Below are 22,474 nucleotides of genomic sequence, written 5' to 3'. Positions count from 1 at the left end.
ATAGTCTAATTGAAAGGGCCAGGGTATACGTTCTGAGACAAAATCATGCCACTTGTACTTGACAGTTGTGGCGATCACAATATCTCCTGTTGCAGCCACGAGTGGCTTGATCTGTGACACCCAACCCGAAAAGAAAAGCTTTATACTTAATGAAAGGTGCACAATGCCATACATTCAATCTGGGTGCAGTAGTACAATATCTAATTTTGTAAATTCCAATCTGGCTTTTGGAGAGACTTGTGGAAAAACAACTTTTTCGTCACAAGAACAGTCTAAGACATATACCCAATAAGTACCTGCAGAAAGTAGCTGAAAGTAAATTTACAGCTCAGAATAATAACCCAAAACAAGGCATACCTGCAATTCTCCATACAAAAAATGAATCATATATTCAGAGAAAATCATTTCTTGGTTACACAGCATTGAAAACTTCGTGATTTATGCATAGATCAAAACAAAAAGCAAAGCCATTCCCAGAACAAATAGCATGCACTGTAAGTATCAAAGCCAGTACAAGAATGCTATATTTCAATTTTAGTTTAGGATCCACATATATCATGTCAAATGTTCAAGCTGTTAGTCCACAACTGGTAGTACAACTTCTACAAAAGGGCACACCTGCCAATATTTTTTAAGCTACAAAATGCATAGGATGGAGGATGAAAGATACCTGGAATAGTCCCGGAACCTCTCAAACAACCCACGTCCAATGTAATACCGTTCCTACAGTGTTTATGTTTGTTCTAAATAACTGGAAACAGATGGTATTTCCAAATAAATTTATGCACAAATCGTCTCGTGCAAAAGTCAGCATTGACCTACTTGGTACATCCACCCAATCAAGTTTAACATCCCAAACTGTTCACACTTCTCTGCCTGTAAACGCCACGAAGGAATGTGCAGGGAAAGGCTGAGCAGGAGCTCTAAGACCACATACAATCCCAATACCCATGTATAGATTTTAAAGAATGGAGAACCAAAAATGTCTGTATTGCTCTCTTCCATCATTCTCCTGCAAGATTTTAAGAAGGAAGCAGTATAAAATTTGGACTGGAAGAAAGGGATTAACTAATTTGCTACAATGGTAGAAGGCACATAAATCAACAAAATAAGGGATAAAAGAAATGAAAATATCTATCCAAATTTCTAAAACTGAAGGATTCCCAAAACACACTAAGTCATGTGTATTGAAAGTCTAGCTAAATAAAGTTGTACATGTTTTCCTGATCTCGTTCAATAAATTAAGTCTCACAGACTGTTTTTCATAAGCTCAATTTACAAAGCTAATACGGAGCTGGAAAACTGAAAAGAAAAGCTGCTGAAACAACACCAAACCTCCCTCCGTTTTCTGGTCCAAACCCTGCCGTAGTGTTGAGTCTACACACTCCTAGAGAGGTTGATCTGTATGGCTGATTTGCTGCTGCTGTACAGGGGTTATTAGGGCGCACAGGGGCTGCACAAGAAGGCTGGAGAGGAGCTGAGTAAGGCTGGGACTGTATGCTGAAATGAGGGGGCAAAGGGCCCCTTCAATAGGGGCCCAACCAGCCATCCATGGGCCGACTACAAGGACGGCTACTATTTCCTTCGAAGAGAACTTCGATCAAAGACGAGGGTCTCTCCTAGAGGGGCGCTGCTCGACAGTGTCTGGCTTACAAATATTGAGAGTGCATAGGCCATAGAAGCATCTGAAGCATGCTGGGTGTAGTGGGACTGTGTAGCGCTAGTAGTCTGAGTGCAATAGGAGCTAGCCGTCTTCGACCCGAAAATGTGAGCCATCTTTCCTGGTGTTGCTACCATGGAGACATTGACCCCCCTTAATCTACCTGGTCTGAAGGAACAAATGGAGAAAAGTCGTGAACACAAGTGGACAATAAGTGGTCACACAGGTACTCCAATAGAATGCTCAATGAAAATGAAGTACAAGAACTATTGGAATATGAAGCCAAAGTGAGTCAAAAATGAGTGTACTAGGTGTCTAGGGGGTGTTTTATAGTCTAGTGAGTCCTAGACATGCCACGTGTCATACTGGGAGTTATCCCATATACACTATGGCTTTCAAGAGTCTAGTGTCACACTATATAGTGTTGTACTTGTCTTGAATCTTTTGATATCAGTCAACATCAAGCTATCTACATGTGAGTATTTTGGTTATCATTGCCTAGCACTTGTTCTTTCATTTTTCTTTCCATTTTGCTTTTCATTATGCTTTCCACATTTCCATTCCATTCCTAGCTAGCTACTAGATCTCTTCATATGGTATCAGAGCCATGTTCCTAGCCCTGCTCTCTCTTTCCCTTTCCTTTCCAAGAGGTTGAGGTGAGGGAGGCCAATGAAGCTACTCTAACTCCTCCTCTTTGGAAGGCTGCCCTCTTCTCTCCTTCCTTGAGCTCTCTTCTCCATGCCATGATCTGCCACCTCTCTTCTGCTTCCTTCAGCTACATCTTTCTGTGACCTGCAGACAATGTGACGCTTCTATCCTTCTCCTTCCTTCAGCTACATCTTTCTGTGACTTGCGGACGATGTGACGCTTCTATCCGGAGCTAGAAGCAGAATCACCGCTTTGTGTCTTCAGCAAATTTGTAAAGGACCTTGAGTACTACAAATTTTGTTTCTACATCATTGCAATCCGAGTTTTCTGTGAAAAGTTACAGCCCTTGCAAGAAGCGATAAAATTTGTTTCTGCGCGTGAATTTTGTTCTGGAGCTCAATGATTTGACAGCCCAAGCATGATGCAACCAGCTCAATGTGGAGCTTTCCATCCTCTTCATCATTGACCTCTACTCCAGCCCACCATTTTCTCCTTCTGCCCGACATTCTCTTGGAGCTGCTGCCCCCGCGAGTTCGTGCACGCACTCTGCCCGTCATTCTCTTGGAGCTGCTGTTCACGCTGCCTCTATCTTCTCTGCCTGTCACTTGATGCGAGCTCTTGACATTACATTGCGATGACTCCTTCATGTGACTACTCCAAACTTTGGTGAAGACTTCCCGAGCTAAATGTGAGTTTTCCGATACTACTCCGACACACTTCACTATAGTGATCTCTCTTATTAGTGTATTACATCAAGCTTCATGTAGACCACTCTACATCAATAAGTGACTTCTTCAACATTGCTTATTCGATCGGTGCCTGAGGTACTTTGCATTGATTGACTTTCCAATTGGTCGGGGTACCTGAGGCTTCTACTTCGACATTGGTGACTCTCCTTCCTGCATTTTGAGAGTCATCATGTAATTGCTCCATGCAGCTACCCATGGACTTCACCAACACATATTTTGGGGCATTCCTGCCTAGCGCTTCATTGACATCGTCATTGACTTGCAGGGATGTGCACACATGTGCATTAGCTACTTGGAGGACATCTCTTTCACAAAGAGATATTTTTATTTATTACTATACGCTTGATGTATTTTGGGGTTCTCTGCCCTGGGTAGTCCCCCTAAAATGATTGAGTGTTTGGTTTTCATTGAGTCTAAAGGTCCTCTGCCTTGGATAGTCCTCCTAAAAAGATGTATTGGTTTTTCTATTTTTTTAGTGTGTGGCTTCCTAACATGTCCTGTTATGAAGCCAAGGGGGGATGTACTGTGGGAGCCATATGTATTGGCTTTGATAGGTCTATTTCTTTATCAGGCCTGGCTTGAGAGTTCTAGGATGTTGGTGCATTGGTCTCCTAGACCTCTGAGTTGGTCATGCATCCATGCATGATGAGTCTCTGAGCCATGCTAGATGAGATTTCTATGTTATGCTCACTAGCCTCTGAGCCATGCTCACTTTCCTCTAAGATTGTGTGGGAACCATGTCTAGTTCTAGACCGGCATGCACAGTTCTAATGACCGTCATTGTCATGTTCTATTCTTGGTTCCATTCTAGTAGTCTCTCACTTGGCCTTCATGGGGGGGTGTTGGAATATGAAGCCAAGGTGAGTCAAAAATGAGTGTACACAATACTATGACTTGATTCAGGACTACTGCACATCCCTGAGCTGCTGCTCCTCCCCACTCCCTTGCTGCACCCTCTCCCTCAGCCCCCGTCCCTCCCTCTCTCCCTTGCCCTCAGCCCCTCCCCTCCCCCTCTCAGCCTGCGCCTCCACCCCCTCCCTACCTCTCAGCCTGCCCCTTCCTCTCCCTCTCCTCTCCCTCTCAGCCTGCGCCGCCCCCTCCCTGCCTCTCCGCCTCTCCCTCTCCTCTTCCTCTCAGCCTGCGCCGCCCCCTCCCTTCCTCTCAGCCCGCCCCTCCCTCTCCTTCCTCTCCCTCTCCTCTCCCTCTCAGCTTGCCGCCACCCCCTTCCTCCCTCTCCTCTCCTCTCAGCCCGTCCCCTCCCTGCCCCTCAGCCCGCCCCCTTCCTGCCTCTCCTTCCTCTCCCTCTCCTCTCCCTAGCTTGCCCCCTCCCTCCCTCTCAGCCTGCCCCCTCCCCTTCAGCCTCTCAGCCTCTCCCCTCTACCCCTCCCCTCCTCGCCCCTTCCCCCGCTCCCTCCTCACCTCCTTTCCCTATTTTCTACCCCCCTATCTCTCGCAGCATTTTTTGGAGCGGAAGGACCCTCCAAATTGTCAGAGTCGGCCTCCTCACCTCGATTGGCGATGGATACTCCATCAGCCAATCCTACTCCACCTCCACCGGCCGCGAAAACTATTACCTTTTCTAAAGACGAGTTGCAGCAGCTCAAGAAGGATGTAGAGATTGAATGCTCTACCACGTTGCTAGCACGCATCTTCGGGTCTCACCCCTCCAGATCCCAAGCCAGAGATTGGATGCTTGCGGCTCTCCCCCCAGACCTCACTCCACGATTGTTAGATGTTCGTCTTTAAGGACGAGGTTTTTTCTAGGTTGTTTTTGACACTCCAGAGGCTGCGAGCACTATGCTCAAAGCTGAGTTTTTACACCTGGGACTGAGGAAGATCTTCTTTGAAGCCTTTCATATTGGTTTCGACCCAGTGGACTGTCCTCCGGTGCATGGGGTGTTCCTGAGAAGCCCTCTCTATAAGAGGAGCTTCCAAGGCTCTACACCTGGAGTGAGGCCATGAACAACCAACTTGCCCAAGAGGGCTCTGCTCTACATCTCTAGATCTATGATACCGAAGCCTCCCAGTGCCTGTGGCATGATCACCGTATGCCAAGCGACTCGGACTCTAGTATTCCGCTGGAAGTTCCGAAGTAACCATCAGAGCTGCCCAATACATCCTCTGTGAAAGCACAAGCAAGAGGCGATATACCAAGCCGTGGCGAGAAGGACCTGGTTAGGGAGAGCCGAGCTCCAATAGAGAAGCATGCGCCAAACACTCTCGAGGACCGGGACAAATCTGCTGCTCTACTATAATATCAATATCAACCTAGTAACCGAGGTATCTCGCTGTCTGGCCCCGCGGTATCCATATGAAGCCAAAATCACTCCCCCACTCACGGATCTCTTGTGTCTCCTCATGGACCGTGAAGAAACCTATAAACTTTCTCCTATTGATCCACGCACCCGAGGCCTCGTAGTAGATAGCCAGGGCTCCCCTGACTCTCTCCAAACTTGCTGTGATGCCCTCAACATACAAGGTTGTGTCATCTGCAAACTCAGAGTGAAGCAGTTTCTCCTCCTATCGGATTGGGAGCCTCAACCCTGTGAGGCCCGCCACCTGTGATCTCAAGTAGTGGCCCAAGGCCTCCACCACGAACAAGAATAGGAAGGGAGCAAGTGGGCAGCCCAAGCGGACCGAGCGCGAGAGAGGAAAGGCCTCGCCCGTGTGTCCTCCGATAAGCATCTGGCTAGAGCTCCCTACATAGAGTGCTGAGACTCCTCTGACCCATCTGTCTAAGAAACCCAATCTCTTCATAGTGCCCTCTAAGAAGGACCACTTCACCCTGTCATAGGCCGCCTCAAAATCCACGAGAAGGACAGCCAGCGGCTCTGGACCAATCCACTGCCTCCCAAAAAGTGAAGATGTTGTCCAAGATGTTGCGCTCCTGGACAAACCCCGTCTGTGTGTTGTGGATGATGTCGGTAAGATGGGGATGTAACCGCAAGCTCAAACCTTGGCAAGGATCTTGTAAGTGGTATCAAGTGGAGTAATCGGTCTCCACTGTCGAATGTCTACCCTATCTCCTCCTTTCGGGATCAAACAAATCCACCCCCTGCTCAAGGACTAATGGAGGGAGCTCGTGTCGAAAATCTCCTGGCATGCTAGACGGAAAGGGGTGGAGATAATCTCCTAGAAGTTTCAGAAGAAGGCTGGAGTCAAGACATCTTCGCCAGCACACTTCTGGGTCAGGAGAGCCTTGAGGGCTTCCCAGAGGTCCTCCTCCATGAAAGGCTCCTCTAGCCTGCTGCATAAATCCTATGAGACTACTGCCGGAACGTGATCCCAAACTACCTCTCGGGCCACAATGCCAGTTGGAGTCATCCTCTCCATCTGTAAAAGCTGGCGATAAAATCCTATGGTCAGGTCTAGTATCTCTTGCGGGTCAGTGTGCATGATGCCCTATGAATCTCGGAGACACTGCAGCTGTGTGCTTGTTGATCGGGGCCTAGTGGTTTGGAAGAACTGCTTCGTTATCCTATCCCCTTGCTGTACCCACTGGGCCCTGGAAGAGTGGTAAGAGAACTCAGCCCGCCGAATCTCCGTGTCCTAAAGCTCAAGGTGAGCGCTGTCTCTAAGGCACTGAGAACCTAGGTCCTGCTCCCTGAGCCGCTCTATGGAGGCGAGGTCTCTCCTCAAAGCCCGCTCACAATCATGAAGCATCCTCCTTCGCCTAAGGGCGTGATCCTGTAGCTCCTCAATGCTCCTGTGGATCGCATCGGCCATCCACGAAGCCCAGCGCTCGCCCAGTGTCATCTCTAACTGCTACCAAATCCCCGCCATGACCTGTTGGATCTCCTCGTCCTACAGGAGGTCCTTTGGGATGCGGACCCCCTTCCGGGAGTGTGACCTCGACGGGGCTGCTCTAGGTGAAGTACTACGGGAGAGTGGTCTGACATCGTGGTACCTGCCAAAATCCCGGTAGAGCCGCCATTGTGTAGTGTCAAATCCCTAACGTAGAAACGGTCTAGTCTCTCAAGCAGCCCATCATGTCTCCTTTGTCCGAAAGAGAATACGAGGCTGCCAGGTATCCTGCTGAAATCTAGCTCTCGCCATGGATCCCTGCCACTAATCATGAAAATGAACTGCTCCCAAGTGCTGGCATCTCAGAGAATGAGGCGCCGCCCTGCTTGTCTTCCCCAAACTCCAGGTTATTGAAGTCTCCTCCAACAATCCAAGAGTCTACATCTGGAAGACTCTCTGTTAGCCTCCTCAAAAGGTCGGGCGGTGTTGTCTGCACGCTGGGGCATACACATTCAGGATCCCAATCCTAGACTCTCCCATCCTGACTCCCATCCAAACTTCCCGATCGCCTTGATTGTAGACCTCTGTAGCCAAAGTCTGTGAAACCAAGATGCAAACCCCTCCGCTCCATCCTACTGCCAGGGGCCACTCCTCTGGACCTTTCCTTGGGAGGAGGTGGTGATGCTGTCTGATGTTTGCTGCTGAGAACATATGCTCTTGAACCAAAAGGATGTCCATTGTCTGCCCTACCACGGCCCTTTACAACTTCTTTCAGAGTATCAGGTACTACGGCTGACTACGAGCACGGTCGTGGAGCCCGTGCACGTTCCAACTCACTATGGTCCAACTCATGAGAATGAGCGTGCAGAGAACAAGGCTCTCCTGTGAGTGGGTGACTTTTCCAAAAAGATTGCCTTAACTGACTTTGCTGGGGGTTTTGAGGGCGAATAGTCCGTGTCTATGTGACGACGTACTAGGGTGGATATCGGCTGAATGCCGATCTTCCGTGCCCAATTCATCATGAAGGTGACTTCCACCCCAAACCGCTCTGCACACTTCTGGAGGGACCAGTAGTATACATGATCCACCGTGGCCTCAAGTGGCAATCTGATAACTCCTGCCGCTGGATGGACAAAAATAGTAGAGCCTAACCCGCTTCACAGCCACCCTCATCCACGTTTAACACCCGAACAACACAATCACAAGGCAAAAGGCATCCATTCAACATCCTTGTCTCTTTACAAACCTTCTAATACAACTCACACTCTGGCCACATTTTCTCCGGAAGCCAGACAACCTAAACAACCCTGTGGATTACACAGCTCAACACAAGTAGACTTCTTCGCTCAACAACTTAGAAAGCATTCAGCTTCATGCTTCCAATCCACAACCCACAGCGAGACATATATTGTTCCTTCAAAAGCAGCTACAATGATCATGCTTTGTTACCAAGAGCCAGCCAAACACTTCAGCTTGCTACAACAGGATCTCCCTTTACACTGTAGACAGCCACCCAAATCAAGAAGCTCCCTCCAAAGCTACTTTCAACCTCTCCAGCAAGATCCCCGGGTTGCCATTATTCCGCACATGATAATACCCAACTCACACGGTTTCTTTTCCTCTCACAGAGTACCCGCATTGCCCATGATCCTCCAACCTCCTAGTAGAGAACACTGCCCCTGTCCCAAATCCCCTCACTCCACAGTTCTCCTCTTGCTCGCAAAGTCCTCCTACTCATACATGACCTCCGCCATCCTCCATGAACCTCTAGACCTGTGTAGTCGTCAAGCTCCTTCAATCCAAAAAGCCCCCAGCCATGCGATGGACGTCCTTCCAAGCGAAACATAGCTCGCCATAAGTGGAGCTCTTCAACTATCGAGATCCCCACAGCTATACCCATCGCCTTCTACTATATGCAAAGATAGCTGCCATTACGCAGCTCCTCCTCATAAATCTTAGCGCACACGCACTCGTTGCCAAGGTTCTCTAGCGTGGTAGTGTCGCCTCCAAAAAGTCTTCACCCCAAACCTTCAATGGAATATCACTGTTTCAACTACTCTCTTGCTCACGAAGCACACAGCTCTGTCCTAAAGCTCCCGACCAGAGCACAGCCCATCCCTCAAGCTAGATCTCTCTCACTCATCTCTTCTTCCCATTAGCGTATTGCGATCCTTCACAAGCTCAACTCCAAGCTTACGGTCCTCCTCATGTGTGGTCCTCCCTTCACCCACAGAGCTCACGAAGCTCCCTCAACAAGATAACCAGCAGCGTCCTACGTGCTCCTCCTCCAGAACTGCAGAGTATATTTGCCACCACCATTGTTGTCCCTCACCTCGTCACGCTATGGTAGCCCCTCGCGGCTTCTCCTACTCCAGCTCCCACACACAGTCATTGGTCGAGCCACCTCCTCCTAGTCTCGAAGCTCTCGGACTCTGGCTCCTCTCCCAGGACCCCGATATCCCTTCCTCTCTTCACTTGCAGCCCATCACTACACAGCTTCCCTTCCTCTGGCGACGACTCTCTAGCTCTCCAGGCTCTCTAGAGGAGCCCCCTGCAGCAGCGCGATCCTTTTTCAGAAGCTCTCCGCCCCCATCCCTGTTGCGACTCCCCAACTCCACGTGAAGTCGACTCTTCCTCCAAGCCCACGCCCTCCAGCCAACTGCCATCTCCACGTTCATGCTAGCTCTCACGATCTAGAACCTCCTCTTTTACGTAGCACGTTGCATGGCCTCCTACTTTTTTATTATAGCCACGTCACCTTTCATTAGCCACCTTACCGTTGCCTTTTTACCACTCTCTCAATCCTTCCTTCAAACTATACTTCCTTCAAACTATACCGAGGCAATTAGTGCCTATACTCCAACCTTAGGCACCACCAACACATGCCCTTCAAGCAAATTTTATTACTTGATTGCCACATATAACCGTGTGTCCATGAAGCTCACAATCCCTGATATAATTGCTCATATGACTTACAAATCACAAGAAATCATGGTAAGACAAACATAGCTCTGGACAACAATCAAAGACATGTCCTCCCACACCAAATGCTGTGGAGTACCTGAAGTACCCACATTGCATTTCATCATTTCCCAGAAGTCCCTGTAGAAGCGTCTTCCATCTCAAGACAATATATCATCAGTGTGGAGTTCATCATGAGGGTGTCCACAGCTCATTTCCCCTACCAACTAGCTATGTACATAGCTATGCACTCACCCAACAACATGCAACAAGTGAAAAACATTTTTTCATTTTATCCACACATCTCTAGCAACCCCTTCTCTTCTGCTATGACATTCATGTCCAGCAACTAAAGAAAAACATCAGCAAACCACCTGGATCAAAAACAAAGCAAGCTTGTCCTGTATGCCTCTGCTGTTCTCCTCCTGAATCAAAAGGACAACTTTGAACCCTCCACTGCCAGATATGCATAATCCACCATCCCCTTGGATCAAATGGAATCAACAACACACCAATTTGATGTAGCCACCAGCTCTTTTCATGTACCCACATCCTCACTAAGCCTCTAGGATCCCATAACTTATCCTGCCAAGACATTACACCACTCCACTTGCTATTAGCCACCATACTTATATCATGAGTCTTGCTCCTCTTCTCATGAGTCACATCTTTTGAGGTCACTACCTCACACATAGATCTCACGGGCACAACCAGCTCATAATATGTGATTAGGGACTTCTCAGCATACCCTATTGCCTCAACCTTCGAAGCTGCAAAACTCAACCCATCACATGAATTATCAAGATCACCCAGGGGCAAACAAACATCCTTCCCACCTGAAGAATGCTCAAACATATCAGCATACTCTTTCTTGTCATTGCCAACCACACATGCAACATACACAAGGGTATCATCAAGCAAAGCATCTAGCTGATCATCAACCACACTATCACTACCATCTTGCTCAACATGCATACTGGTGTTTTCATTCTCTTTTGAAGAGATCAATGCTAACATATCATCCAGTGCATCATCAAGAACACAATCCAGCTCATCCTCTGAATCACCATCATCTTGTAAACACTGAATCTTAACCTCATTATCCACATCAAAGTTTGCATGCACACAATCAACACTTGCTGGTCCCACCCAAACTAAGTGTTTTAACTGCAAGTCTTTTACTTTATCAATAATAGCCTCATCAGCTTCATCACTATCAGACATGATTGAGCTCTCATCTTCACTACTAGTTTCACACCTCTCTTCCTCATTTGTTGAATCTGAAGCCTCAGCCTCTTCAGTATGCACAATCATAGTGTCAACCACAAACTGATTGCATTCAGCCATCATAGGCATATCATCACCACTCAACACTGGAGCATGATCATCATCTACACACACAGACTTATCCTTAGCTGCCATTAATGGGCTCTCAACATTTTTGCCATCTATGGTAGCAACCCCTTCTCTCGGGCTCTCCTCTACCACCTCACACAGATCTGGCTGAGCAACACCCTCCTCCATAGCAACTGATAAGCCTCCTTTCATAAGTGTAATGATTTCCAGCTCCCCTACATCATCAGGTTCCTTCAACAGTGAAGACAACTGACTCTCTTCCTTTGATGAGATGCTCTCTTCCTCTGTCTTACTGAAAAAATCTATCTCTTCATCTGTGACTGTCTCCTCAAGTTCCTCTTCCAATTCCAGCTTACAGCTCATCACATAACTCGGTACTCTCCTTGCACCAAGTGAACTTCCTCCTCCTCCATCCATAGCCTCTCTGCTGTTATTTTGACCTCTGCTTCTTCCTGCAGTCTCCACCCAATTTAGGCTAAGTGTTTTCATTAGCTCCACAGCTTCATGCAAATCCTTTCTCAAGGAATCATCTTGCACAGGAATAGACACTGGCTCTCTCTCTACATATGCCTTGATCATTTCTGGGCTTCTAATCAGGGTTTTAGGCTCCTCTTGCATGCCAAGCTGCCTCAGTCTCTTGACCTTCCATTCTTTCTCTCTGGCCACTCTGACTGTATCCTCAAAACTATCAATATTCTTCATCTCCACCTTCAGACGGAGGGTAGGCTCTAGACCAGCCACAAACCAGTCTCTCTTTATCATCTGCGAGGGTACTTCAGGAATCAAAGCCTCACACCATAGACTCCACAGTCTACCAAACTCCATCAAATACTGATCCACATCTTGTTCTTCCTCCTGTCTCACTGAGCATAACTCTTTCCAAACTTCATTAGGGTTCCTGGATTGTGTAAACCGTGCAAGAAAAGCTGCTCTCACCACTGTATACTCCGGATTTTGCTGCTGAGGATGAGCAATCCTGAAGGTAGCCACTTGAGTCTGTAACTATGCTTTTGCATCTCCCTGCAAACAATAATTCAAGATCTGAAACAAAATCTCAGGGGTTGCCCTATCCTTCATAAGTGCTATAAATTCCATCTTTTCCAAGAATCTCACTGCATTCTCATATGGCATCCCCCAAAACTCTGGAAAGTCCTCTGCCATCCTGACAATCTTTCAATTGTCACACACCCTGGCTTTCTCAACCACAACAAAGCTGGAAGGCAACAAAACAAACACACTACTGAAGAAGCTCACTCTGCATCCGAAGAGCATTCTTTTTCCTGCGGACAAGCACTTTCAAAGCTCTCTGCACTCTAGCTTGGAGTCGGATCACACGTAGCTGGACTTCAATACATCTGTCCTTCTTGTGATCACATTATCCACACCACTCACACTGTATCACTCTCATGTGTGGATTTCTCCCCATTGCTTGCAACACGTCTCAGAACAACTGCTCCTACAATCTTGTAAACTGAAGTGAACTTCCTCCGTGGAGGCACCAAAATGTGGATGGACAAAAATAGTACAGCCTAACCCGCCTTCACAGCCACCCTCATCCACGTTTAACACCCGAACAACACAATCACAAGGAAAAAGGCACCCATTCAACATCCTTGTCTCTTTACAGACCTTCTAATACAACTCACACTTTGGCCACATTTTCTCCGGAAGCTAGACAACCTAAACAACTCTGTGGATTACACAGCACAACACAAGTAGACTTCTTCCCTCAACAACTTAGAAAGCATTCAGCTTCATGCTTCCAATCCACCACCCACAGCGAGACATATATTGTTCCTTCAAAAGCAGCTACAACGATCATGCTTTGTTACCAAGAGCCAGCCAAACACTTCAACTTGCTACAACAGGATCTCCCTTTACACTGTAGACAGCCACCCAAATCAAGAAGCTCCCTCCAAAGCTACTGTCAACCTCTCCAGCAAGATCCCCGGGTTGCCATTATTCCTCACATGATAATACCCAACTCACACGGTTTCTTTTCCTCTCACAGAGTACCCGCATTGCCCATGATCCTCCAACCTCCTAGTAGAGAACACTGCCCCTATCCCAAATCCCCTCACTCCATGGTTCTCCTCTTGCTCGCAAAGTCCTCCTACTCATACATGACCTCCGCTATCCTCCATGAACCTCTAGACCTGTGTAGTCGTCAAGCTCCTTCAATCCAAAAAGCCCCCAGCCATGCAATGGACGTCCTTCCAAGAGAAACACAGCTCGCCATAAGTGGAGCTCTTCAACTATCGAGATCCCCACAGCTGTACCCATCGCCTTCTACTATATGCAAAGATAGCTGCCATTACGCAGCTCCTCCTCATAAATCTTAGCGCACACGCACTCGTTGCCAAGGTTCTCTGGCGTGGTAGTGTCGCCTCCAAAAACTCGTCACCCCAAACCTTCATGGGAATATCACTGTTTCAACTACTCTCTTGCTCATGAAGCACACAGCTCTGTCCTAAAGCTCCCGACCAGAGCACAGCCCATCCCTCAAGCTATATCTCTCTCACTCATCTCTTCTTCCCATTAGCGTATTGCGATCCTTCACAAGCTCAACTCCAAGCTTACGGTCCTCCTCATGTGTGGTCCTCCCTTCGCCCACAGAGCTCACGAAGCTCCCTCAACAAGATAACCAGCAGTGTCCTACGCGCTCCTCCTCCAGAACTGCAAAGTATATTTGCCACCACCACTGTTGTCCCTCACCTCGTCACGCTATGGTAGCCTCTCGCGGCTTCTCCTACTCCAGCTCCCACACACAGTCGTCAGTCGAGCCACCTCCTCCTAGTCTTGAAGCTCTCGGACTCTGGCTCCTCTCCCACGACCCCGATATCCCTTCCTCTCTTCACTTGCAGCCCATCACTACACAGCTTCCCTTCCTCTGGCGACGACTCTCTAGCTCTCCAGGCTCTCCAGAGGAGCCCCCTGCAGCAGCGCGATCCTTTTTCTCCGCTCCCATCCTTGTTGCGACTCCCCAGCTCCACGTGAAGTCGACTCTTCCTCCAAGCCCATGCCCTTCCGGCCAGCTGCCCTCTCCACATTCATGCTAGCTCTCACGATCTAGAACCTCCTGTTTTACGTAGCACGTTGCATGGCCTCCTGCTTTTTTATTATAGCCACGTCACCTTTCATTAGCCACCTTACCTTTGCCTTTTTACCACTCTCTCAATCCTTCCTTCAAACTATACCAAGGCAATTAGTGCCTATACTCCAACCTTAGGCACCACCAACACATGCCCTTCAAGCAAATTTTAGTACTTGATTGCCACATATAACCGCGTATCCATGAAGCTCACAATCCCTGATATAATTGCTGATATGACTTACAAATCACGAGCAATCATGGTAAGATAAACATAGCTCTGGACAACAATCAAAGACATGTCCTCCCACACCAAATGCTGTGGAGCACGTGAAGTACCCACATTGCATTTCATCATTTCCCAGAAGTCCCTGTAGAAGCATCTTCAATCTCAAGACAATATATCATCAGTGTGGAGTTCATCATGAGGGTGTCCACAGCTCATTTCCCCTACCAACTAGCTATGTACATAGCTATGCACTCAGCCAACAACATGCAACAAGTGAAAAACATTTTTTCATTTTTATCCACACACCGCCAAACCACACATCGGCTCCTCTTGCGTTAAGCTCAGCTGGAAATTCACCTTCGCCCCATGGGCGTACCAAAGATCCAGCCCCCATGCTCCCATCCACTCATCCATCATGCGTGCTCTCATAATAGCATCAAACACCTCTAGGGTCCACTTCTCCAACCCTATGGAGGCAAACTGGAAACTCCAAACGAGGTGTGTCTGAGAGCCCATTGCACCGATCAAACCCCCCTTCCGTGGCTGCAGGATCATAAGCGTTACCTCCAGCGATAAAGGATAGGAGTCCGGGATCTCCAGGTAGTTCCAGGGTCCCAATCTCTAGAAGTCCCGCGGCAATGGCGCCCAGGCTGGAGGTGGGGGACGGCTGACCTAGAGAAAGAGCCCCGTCCCTCTGGCTCCCTCCCTAGATGGGCTTGATGCTGCGGTGAGGGAGTAGAAGGGGACGTCATCTTACCCTTGCTTGCTAACATGGGTGTCGAAGCTTGCGAGGGAGGGGAGGCTGAGGAATCTGTTGCGAATGTGGAAGGGGGGGGGGGGAGAGGTGAGGGGGTGGAGGGAAGGGGACGGGTGGTGAGAGTGATCACAGCAGGGGGGCTGAGGGGGGGGAGGAGGGAACCCGGGGGGGGGGGAGGGGAGAGGGAGGGGGGGGCAATCACAAGCTCCCTCTGCTTGGTTTCTTTTTCATTTTGACCTGGGTCCAGTCCCCTTCTGAAGGGGTCACCCAGGGGATCTGAGACTTCTACTGCTCCTATCTAAGGGGGCGCGGGACTCTGGTCTGCTGGCTCTGCCTGCTTTGTGGGGGAGGGAGGGGAGGCGCTCGAGGGTCACCACAGGGGCAATCCCAGGTGAGGTGACCCATCTTTTTGCACCAAAGACACTGGCCTGGTAGCCCTGAAATCTCCACACGTTGGCAAAGTGTGCCCCCTTCGAGGATCTCAAGGAGGATCAACTCTGGGAGGACTCTGGGCTCTCAACCACCAGTCTGATTCTGGGGACTCCATCATCTGCTACAACTGAGGCGGACGACTCTGGCGGGGACTCGAGCAAAGTGCCAAATGCCCGACCAATGTAGGGGAGGATGGCTTGATACTCCTGAGGGAACCATGGGAAGTGGAGCGTAACTGAAAAACGGGGAACATGGTGTGTCGTGTCCATGTCCTCCACTGTAAACCCAAGATACCAAGGAAAGAGGTAAACTAGATGCAAGCCAAGGAGAATGGGACACAGCTCCACGAGTGTCGAGGGAGCTCAGCTGGATGAGGAACACGCCTCTTCCATAGATGGTGACCTCCTGTATGTGTCCACCCTCTAATGTCAAGCTTGCCTAGATCCACTCTTGCATCTGTCTCCATGTAGGCATGAGGCCCACAATTTTGCCCACCATAAGCGTCCTGTCCTGGAGGGACTGAACTGCTTGCTGTACCTGTTGCTTGTCAACTGGGAAAAGAAGAACCTTAACGGTTGTGGGAGTCGAGGGTGCTGCCATAGAGCCCCTTTGGCTAGAACAAGAGTCACCACCAAGATTTTCTTTCACCTTAACAAGCACAAATGCTCCTGCTGTAGGGAGGAAGATGAGAAAAAAGGAGGGAGAGGAAGAGAGGTGTCTGAGGGGGAGGTGGAGGTGAGGCGAGGCGAGGCGAGGCGAGCCAAAGAGACGGAAGAGAGATATAGATAGGGCGAGAGGGAAAGTAGAAGGGAGAAGGGGAAGGAGAGAGGAAGGAGAGAAGAAGGAGAGGAGGGACTGAGCGGAAGGAAGGTAGGGGAGAAACGCCTCCGGGTGGAGAAAGAGGGACGGAGAAGAGTGCGGGAGAGGCAGGGGAAGCAGAGGAGAAAGGTGGGGGAGGGGGGAGGCGGAATGGCAGGCTGGTAGGAGAGGCAGGAGGTTGGGGGGAGGTGCGAGGCGCACGGGATAGAAGGCAAGGAGGCGAAAAGGCGGGGAGGAGAAGGGGCGGAGCAGGGGCGGAGGAGCAACAAGGGGACGGGAAAGCGCGACGGCGGGGGAGAAGGCAAGGTGGTGGAGCAAAGCGGGCGTGGAGGAGATGGGAGGTGAGGAGGAGCAGCAAGCAGCAGGGCAATAGGCCGCCTTGGGCGAAGGGGGGAGCTCACCGAGCAGCTCGCTGGTCTCTACTCTCCTTCTTAGGATGTTGTACACAACATCGTGTGCTAGCAGACTACTCTATGTTGAGTTTGACGGAAGCAAGAGCTCTCTTACTCCACCTAAAACTTCAGTCGCGCAGTACAATCATGTGGTTCGGATTGCGGAATGCTCCCTCAATGTTTTAGCGAGCAATGCAAGAGATCTTCGGGTCCTATTTATTGACAGACTTCATAAGGATTTTCTTGGATGACCTTAGTCTGTTCAGCACATTCGATGAGCACTTGGAGAACTTACAGAAATGTTTCCAACAATGCAAGGAAGTCTCCTTCAGTTTGAATCCAACCAATGAAATGTTCATTCGTAATCCGCAGCGGCCGACTCCTAGGGCATGTGATCTACACTAAGAAGAATGTGAGGTTGATCTCTGTGAACTTTGAAAAGAAGTAATATTGTTTTTTATAATGTTAAAAAGTATAAATCTTCTTTCAATGATTTCAATTTGTCATAATCAACAGCCTCTGTCGTAATAGCAATAGCTAAGCAGAGATGGAGACCTTAAAGCAGTCCTTTGTAGAAGAAGAGTAGCCTTTGCTAACTTCTGTGGATCAGCATGAAAAATGCACTAGTAATGGAGTTGATGTTGCATAGGCGTTGAGCTCCTTGAAATGGAGTAAGCGCACTTGAAGCTCGTATCTGTCAGTCTCTCTAGAGCGGCAAAATGAAATTGAATGGAATCAGCACGAGCACCAAATTTATAGAGGATGTTGTTGGTTGATGCGAGGTGTGTCATGCCCCTACGAGTGGACTAGCGCTGCGTTTGCATATACTTGGCCACAGATGGCCAGAGAAGCAATCGACCTGAAATTGCCTTGCCCAAAAAAAGAGCAGAGTAACCAAAAAACATTTGCTGAAGGAATCCAGCTTAGGCAAGAATGTGGTTGTCCAATGAGCATTGACGTTTAAGAGCCAACCCGTGGGTTTTCTGCAATCCTAGCCATAAGCTGTCCCTAGCGTGAGTTCCCATAGTACCAGAGTGCACAAATGGCGTGAGTGGAACCATCCAAGGATTCTGGACACATCTTTCCTGTTGCTCAAGCAGAGAGAATAGGCACTTCATGACAAGAATTGAAGGCAAGGTGAGTGTATCAATATTGCTACAGCCAGAGCCTAGAAGAGATGATAACGCATCTACAACAAGCAGTTTACGAGGAAGAAGATAAAGCTCAAAAGCATAAGGGATTGGGGGAGAGGACAAAACTGAAAACAGTCTACGTGTACTCTCGAGAAATGGCATTTCTGTTTCTTCTTCTATACTCCCCTTGGTGGTTGGACACGGGATCGTAGTCCCTTCCAGAGCTCACTGGATTATACTTTTGATTGGTGGGCATAAGGTTGGTCTTTTGAACCTTTATGCACCCAATTCTAGAGGGGATCGTGTCCTTCTTTTGAAGGAACTGCTCTCTTGATAAAATATTGCAAAGGATTGGATTATAGGGAGTGAATTTTAAAATGGTTGGAATGCCCTCAGACAAAAGGGGTGGTAGGGAAGGTGGTATCCACTCCCTAGAGAGAGCAGCTTGGGATGCCTTTATTTTTTAGTACAGTGGCAGGGATGCTTGGCATGATGATGCTTTTCACACTCAGCCACATTCTCTCCTATTTTCTTGGTTGAACTGGAGATTGCGGATGCCTATCCATTCACGGATTGACAGATTTTATGTGGACGATTGGGCTCTTGGCAAAGGTGGTATTGTTAGCATTGCGGCTGCAGTGTCCACTTCGGATCATTTTCCAGTGATTCTGATGGTTTCAGATCCTCATGGGAGGGGCTGCTCGACCAGTGTTAGGATTCCATATGCCTATTATGCAGAGGAGGGCCTTATAGAGACAGTGTTGAGGACTTGGGTATATCATATGCAGTAGGGGCAGCTTTCTCCGTCACACTTAGCTGCAGCCCTCTCTGGTATTAGCGACTTTTATCTCTCAGTTGCTCGTATCAGGTGTCACCACAATGTAAATATCCTAAGTCAAAGTACAGTTGACCATTTATTTGATCATAATTAAAGAGTTTTATATGTGTTAATTACGGTCAAAGAGTTATTTTAATGGTCAAAGATACTTGACTCTAGTCAAGTAAACCTGACTACGGTCAGAGAGTGTTGACTTCGGTCAACAAGACTTGGCATGCGCCAATAGGGGTTAACCCTGGTTAACCAAGATGTGCCAACCTCGGTTGGAGAGACTTGGCTATAATTAAGGCGCCTTGACCTTGGGTCGAAGCTCTTTAATTATAATCAAGAGTGTTGACTCCGGTCAACCAGAGAAAATATATATATTTATTTTTATATATATATATTTGTTTAGATGTGCACATGTGTTCAGTGGGGACGCCCACCGTGACTAGGATTAGTCCACAGTGTGTTATTTGCATGCAAAGCGCTAACAATTAATGGGTACCATGGTGGTGCGCTTTAATTAATTGTTGCAGGTACTAGGAAGGATTATTTTTCCTAAGCGAAATGGGAGCCTGACAAGCACCTAGGAAGCGGTTCGTGTGACCGAGAGCTTTGAAGACTCCAGAATGGCCCTTAGAGGCTTGTAAAAGAATTTAGTCTAGATTTTAGACAAGTGGCATGTTGCCAATTTGAATGGGGCTTGAAGCTCTTGTAAAAGAAGAATTCTTTTCACGTTGGAAAGGGAGAGAGACTTACGAGACAGCTCTAAGCTGAAGCTGAATTTCTGTAATAGATTTTCTGAAATGAATAAAGACCTTCGGGGGGGTCCAGCCCAACAATTTGTCCTGGGCCCTAGTGCATCTCCAAAGAGAGAGAGAGAGGGAGAGCTTCTGAGAGTAGAATTCTGTCTGTTTCTTTTATGAGGCCATAGCTGTTTCGTTAGTTCCGGTTGTATTGGTATCAGAGCCTTGGCTCGCTGTCTTTCATGGCAGTGACAATCCGAGGAAGCAACAGCAATGAATTGCCGTTCCAAAAGCTTGCACGAAGGCCGTGCTAACGACGAAGAAAATGCCTACGTGACGCCTCTGATAGAGATTTCCAGATGACGCGTCACTTGACGCTGTGAGTATAGGAGTTACGAATTATGCTAAGGACCGGTGCACTGGAAGGAGCGCTTCCTATTTTCGTGCGATCGCAAGCAATTGACGTGGAAATAGTTTGTGCACAAAATTGGCGACGTGAGAATAGACCGGTTAATGGACGCCTTTGATTTCTCTATTGTCAAAGTAGCGTTAACCAGGAGTTGAGCCAGTTGCATAGGCGCCGAGGCTTCATTGACCCCAAGGTGTAGAAACGAGGGGGCATTGGAAAGTTGCGTTGAAGCGCAGTTCCCTTATCTTCTACGATCCCACCTAGTGTTTAACCTCAGCAACCAGTTTTCGTGATCTCAGCGACCGGAGACCACCCACCGACCTCAATACTCTGTGCAGCAACCTATGTGCTAAGTCCCTGAGAGAATCGTGCGTCTGACGGAGGATAGAGTTGGTGATTTTAACGCAGAGGAAGACACCTTCATGGGTAGCGACTTTTTCACGGAGGCGCAGGCTCATTGTCTGACAGAGACGCCAACAGAGATCATCGAGGCTTTCACGCAAGCGCGGCCTAAGAGGAAATGCTAGGCAAGTGACAGAGTGTAAGCTGACATGGCAGATGACCTGGCAAGGGTGATGTGGCAGGCAAGGCAGCCAGAGCTGACATAGCACTGACACGTGGCAGACAGGTGGTAAAACTGTGGTTAGTGTAAGTCTGGTTAGCTGGACTTTGATCAGATGTCCAGTTAGTTGGCCTAACCAAACCAGACCAGAGCAGAACCAGTCTGGTCAGTTTGACCAGACAGTAACTATCCAGTCACAGACTAACCAGACCAGAACCAGTTAGTCTGGTTAGACTAACTAGCAGTTACTCCATCTGGTTACTGTTCTTTCAAAAAAAAAAAAAAAGACAGTTGCAGAGACAGTTTTGGCTATAAATTTTTCCCTGCCTGTCAGACTTTTACTGTCAGAAAAGTAGCAGAAAACCAGAGAAAATAGAGATTTGCAGAAAAAAGAGTATGCATGCCTTTGAGCAGTAAAAAGAGGGAAAAACAGATGCCTTTTGAAGCCATCTGCAGCAGCCAGGAAAGGGCAATATAGTTGTTGATGCTTTGGCAACTGTGTGGGTATATGCCTTGAACTGACAGCCAGTACTGGCATAGATTGTGAATGCAAAACACCTCTTGTTGAGGTACCTTTTCTGTTGGAAAAGCAAAGGTAGTGTGCATTAGTTACTTGCACAGTGTGAGAAAAATCTGCAGATCTCAGAATATGGATCAATCACCTATCCACCAGTGGGATTCTCAAGATAGGGATGTGCATCCAAGACAGAGGAATGTGCCACAATCTCAACAAGAATTTGAACAAATGGTACGCACTCGTATACAAGAGCTGGAAAATCTTAAAAGGGATCCCAGGGCTCAGCATTTGTTTCCAGCAGAAGCTATGCCTAATCCAGTATATGACGTGCCAATGCCAGAGGCACACTCTCGTGTACAGTCTGAGAGAGAGAGATCTCATAGATCTCATAGGAGACGGTCCCATAGTAAAAAGAGATCGAGGCGTCATCACCGATCTCCTAGTCCATCACCGTCTACCTCGAGTTCGACTTCTGTGTCTTCTTCTTCCTTATCAGATAAACCATCCAGGAAAAGAAGGAAACACGAGAAGTCTGGGAAGAGAAAGTCTTCCAAAGCGACCAGGGAATTTAAAGAGGGAGGAAAATCTGTCAAGTTTATGGACAGTATGGTCATACAGACAAAGCATTGCAGTTTATCAGACAATTTGATGCTGCATTCGGTACAGAGAAATTTTCAGAATCCTCCAAGTTAAGAATGGTCAGCCTACACTTAACAGCAACGGCTAGTGCATGGTGGAGTGCACTGACCACAGATGGGTCAGCCCCAAGAAAGTGGAAGGGCTTCAAGAAAGCCTTCTACCAGCAGTTCATGCCTAAACAGTTTAGAGACCATGTTCTTCAAGACTGGGACAGCTTGCACATGGATGCAGGAGATACTGTGGATGGGTACAACCAAAAGTTCTGGGATGCTTATTTGCAGGTTGCACCGTTCAAAAAGATCTCCAAAGGTACCCAGATGAGAAAGTACAGAGCAGGTCTCACTCCAAGAATTCAGGCAGTAGTGAATGCTTTGGGGGCAAAGAATATTCAAGATCTTATGCATTCAGCCTCAGTAGCGAGTCTTGTGCCGCTACAAGATCCATCTACAGTGCCATCCTTGCATGCAGGACGTGCTGATAAAAAGAAATCTGATTTTACAAAATCAGAAAAGAAAGAGTCCCCTAAGGCTGAAAAGAAAGGGTTTCAGCCTCAGAAGCCGAGGGGTACTCAGTTCTCAAAGACCTATAAGGGCAAATCTTTATTCACCCCTGAACAGATAGCGGAATTCCGTAGAGATGGGAAATGCTTCAGGTGCGGTAAAGAGGGGCATGTGGCTGCCCAGTGCCCAGAAAAGCCTTCAACATCGAAGGGAAAAGAGGCAGAGAAGCCACGAGGACCGCAAAAGCCAATGGCGGGGGGTATTCCTGACATACTGGGTCATGTTTTGAACCCAGAAGAACGAGAATTGC

The 22,474-nt window shown here is 48.1% G+C and overlaps 1 protein-coding gene across 1 annotated transcript in view; it reads right to left on the bottom strand.

Moving 5' to 3' along the window:
• LOC147894679 (callose synthase 9-like) overlaps positions 1–22,474 on the bottom strand; it is a 433,662-nt gene that overhangs the window by 251,228 nt on the left and 159,960 nt on the right. Inside the window, exons 12-15 of the mRNA XM_087384939.1 lie at positions 823–1,012; positions 671–723; positions 297–357; positions 30–111 (exon numbers count right to left, since the gene is read on the bottom strand). Coding sequence (XP_087241065.1) covers positions 30–111; positions 297–357; positions 671–723; positions 823–1,012 — 386 coding nt within the window. The remainder of the gene's footprint in view (positions 1–29; positions 112–296; positions 358–670; positions 724–822; positions 1,013–22,474) is intronic.

Source organism: Dipteris shenzhenensis, chromosome 14, assembly GCF_047967505.1.
Source record: "Dipteris shenzhenensis isolate YYH24624 ecotype China chromosome 14, Dip_SZ_1.0, whole genome shotgun sequence".
Taxonomy (NCBI): Eukaryota; Viridiplantae; Streptophyta; class Polypodiopsida; order Gleicheniales; family Dipteridaceae; genus Dipteris; species Dipteris shenzhenensis.
This window is presented reverse-complemented; position numbering and strand designations above follow the sequence as displayed.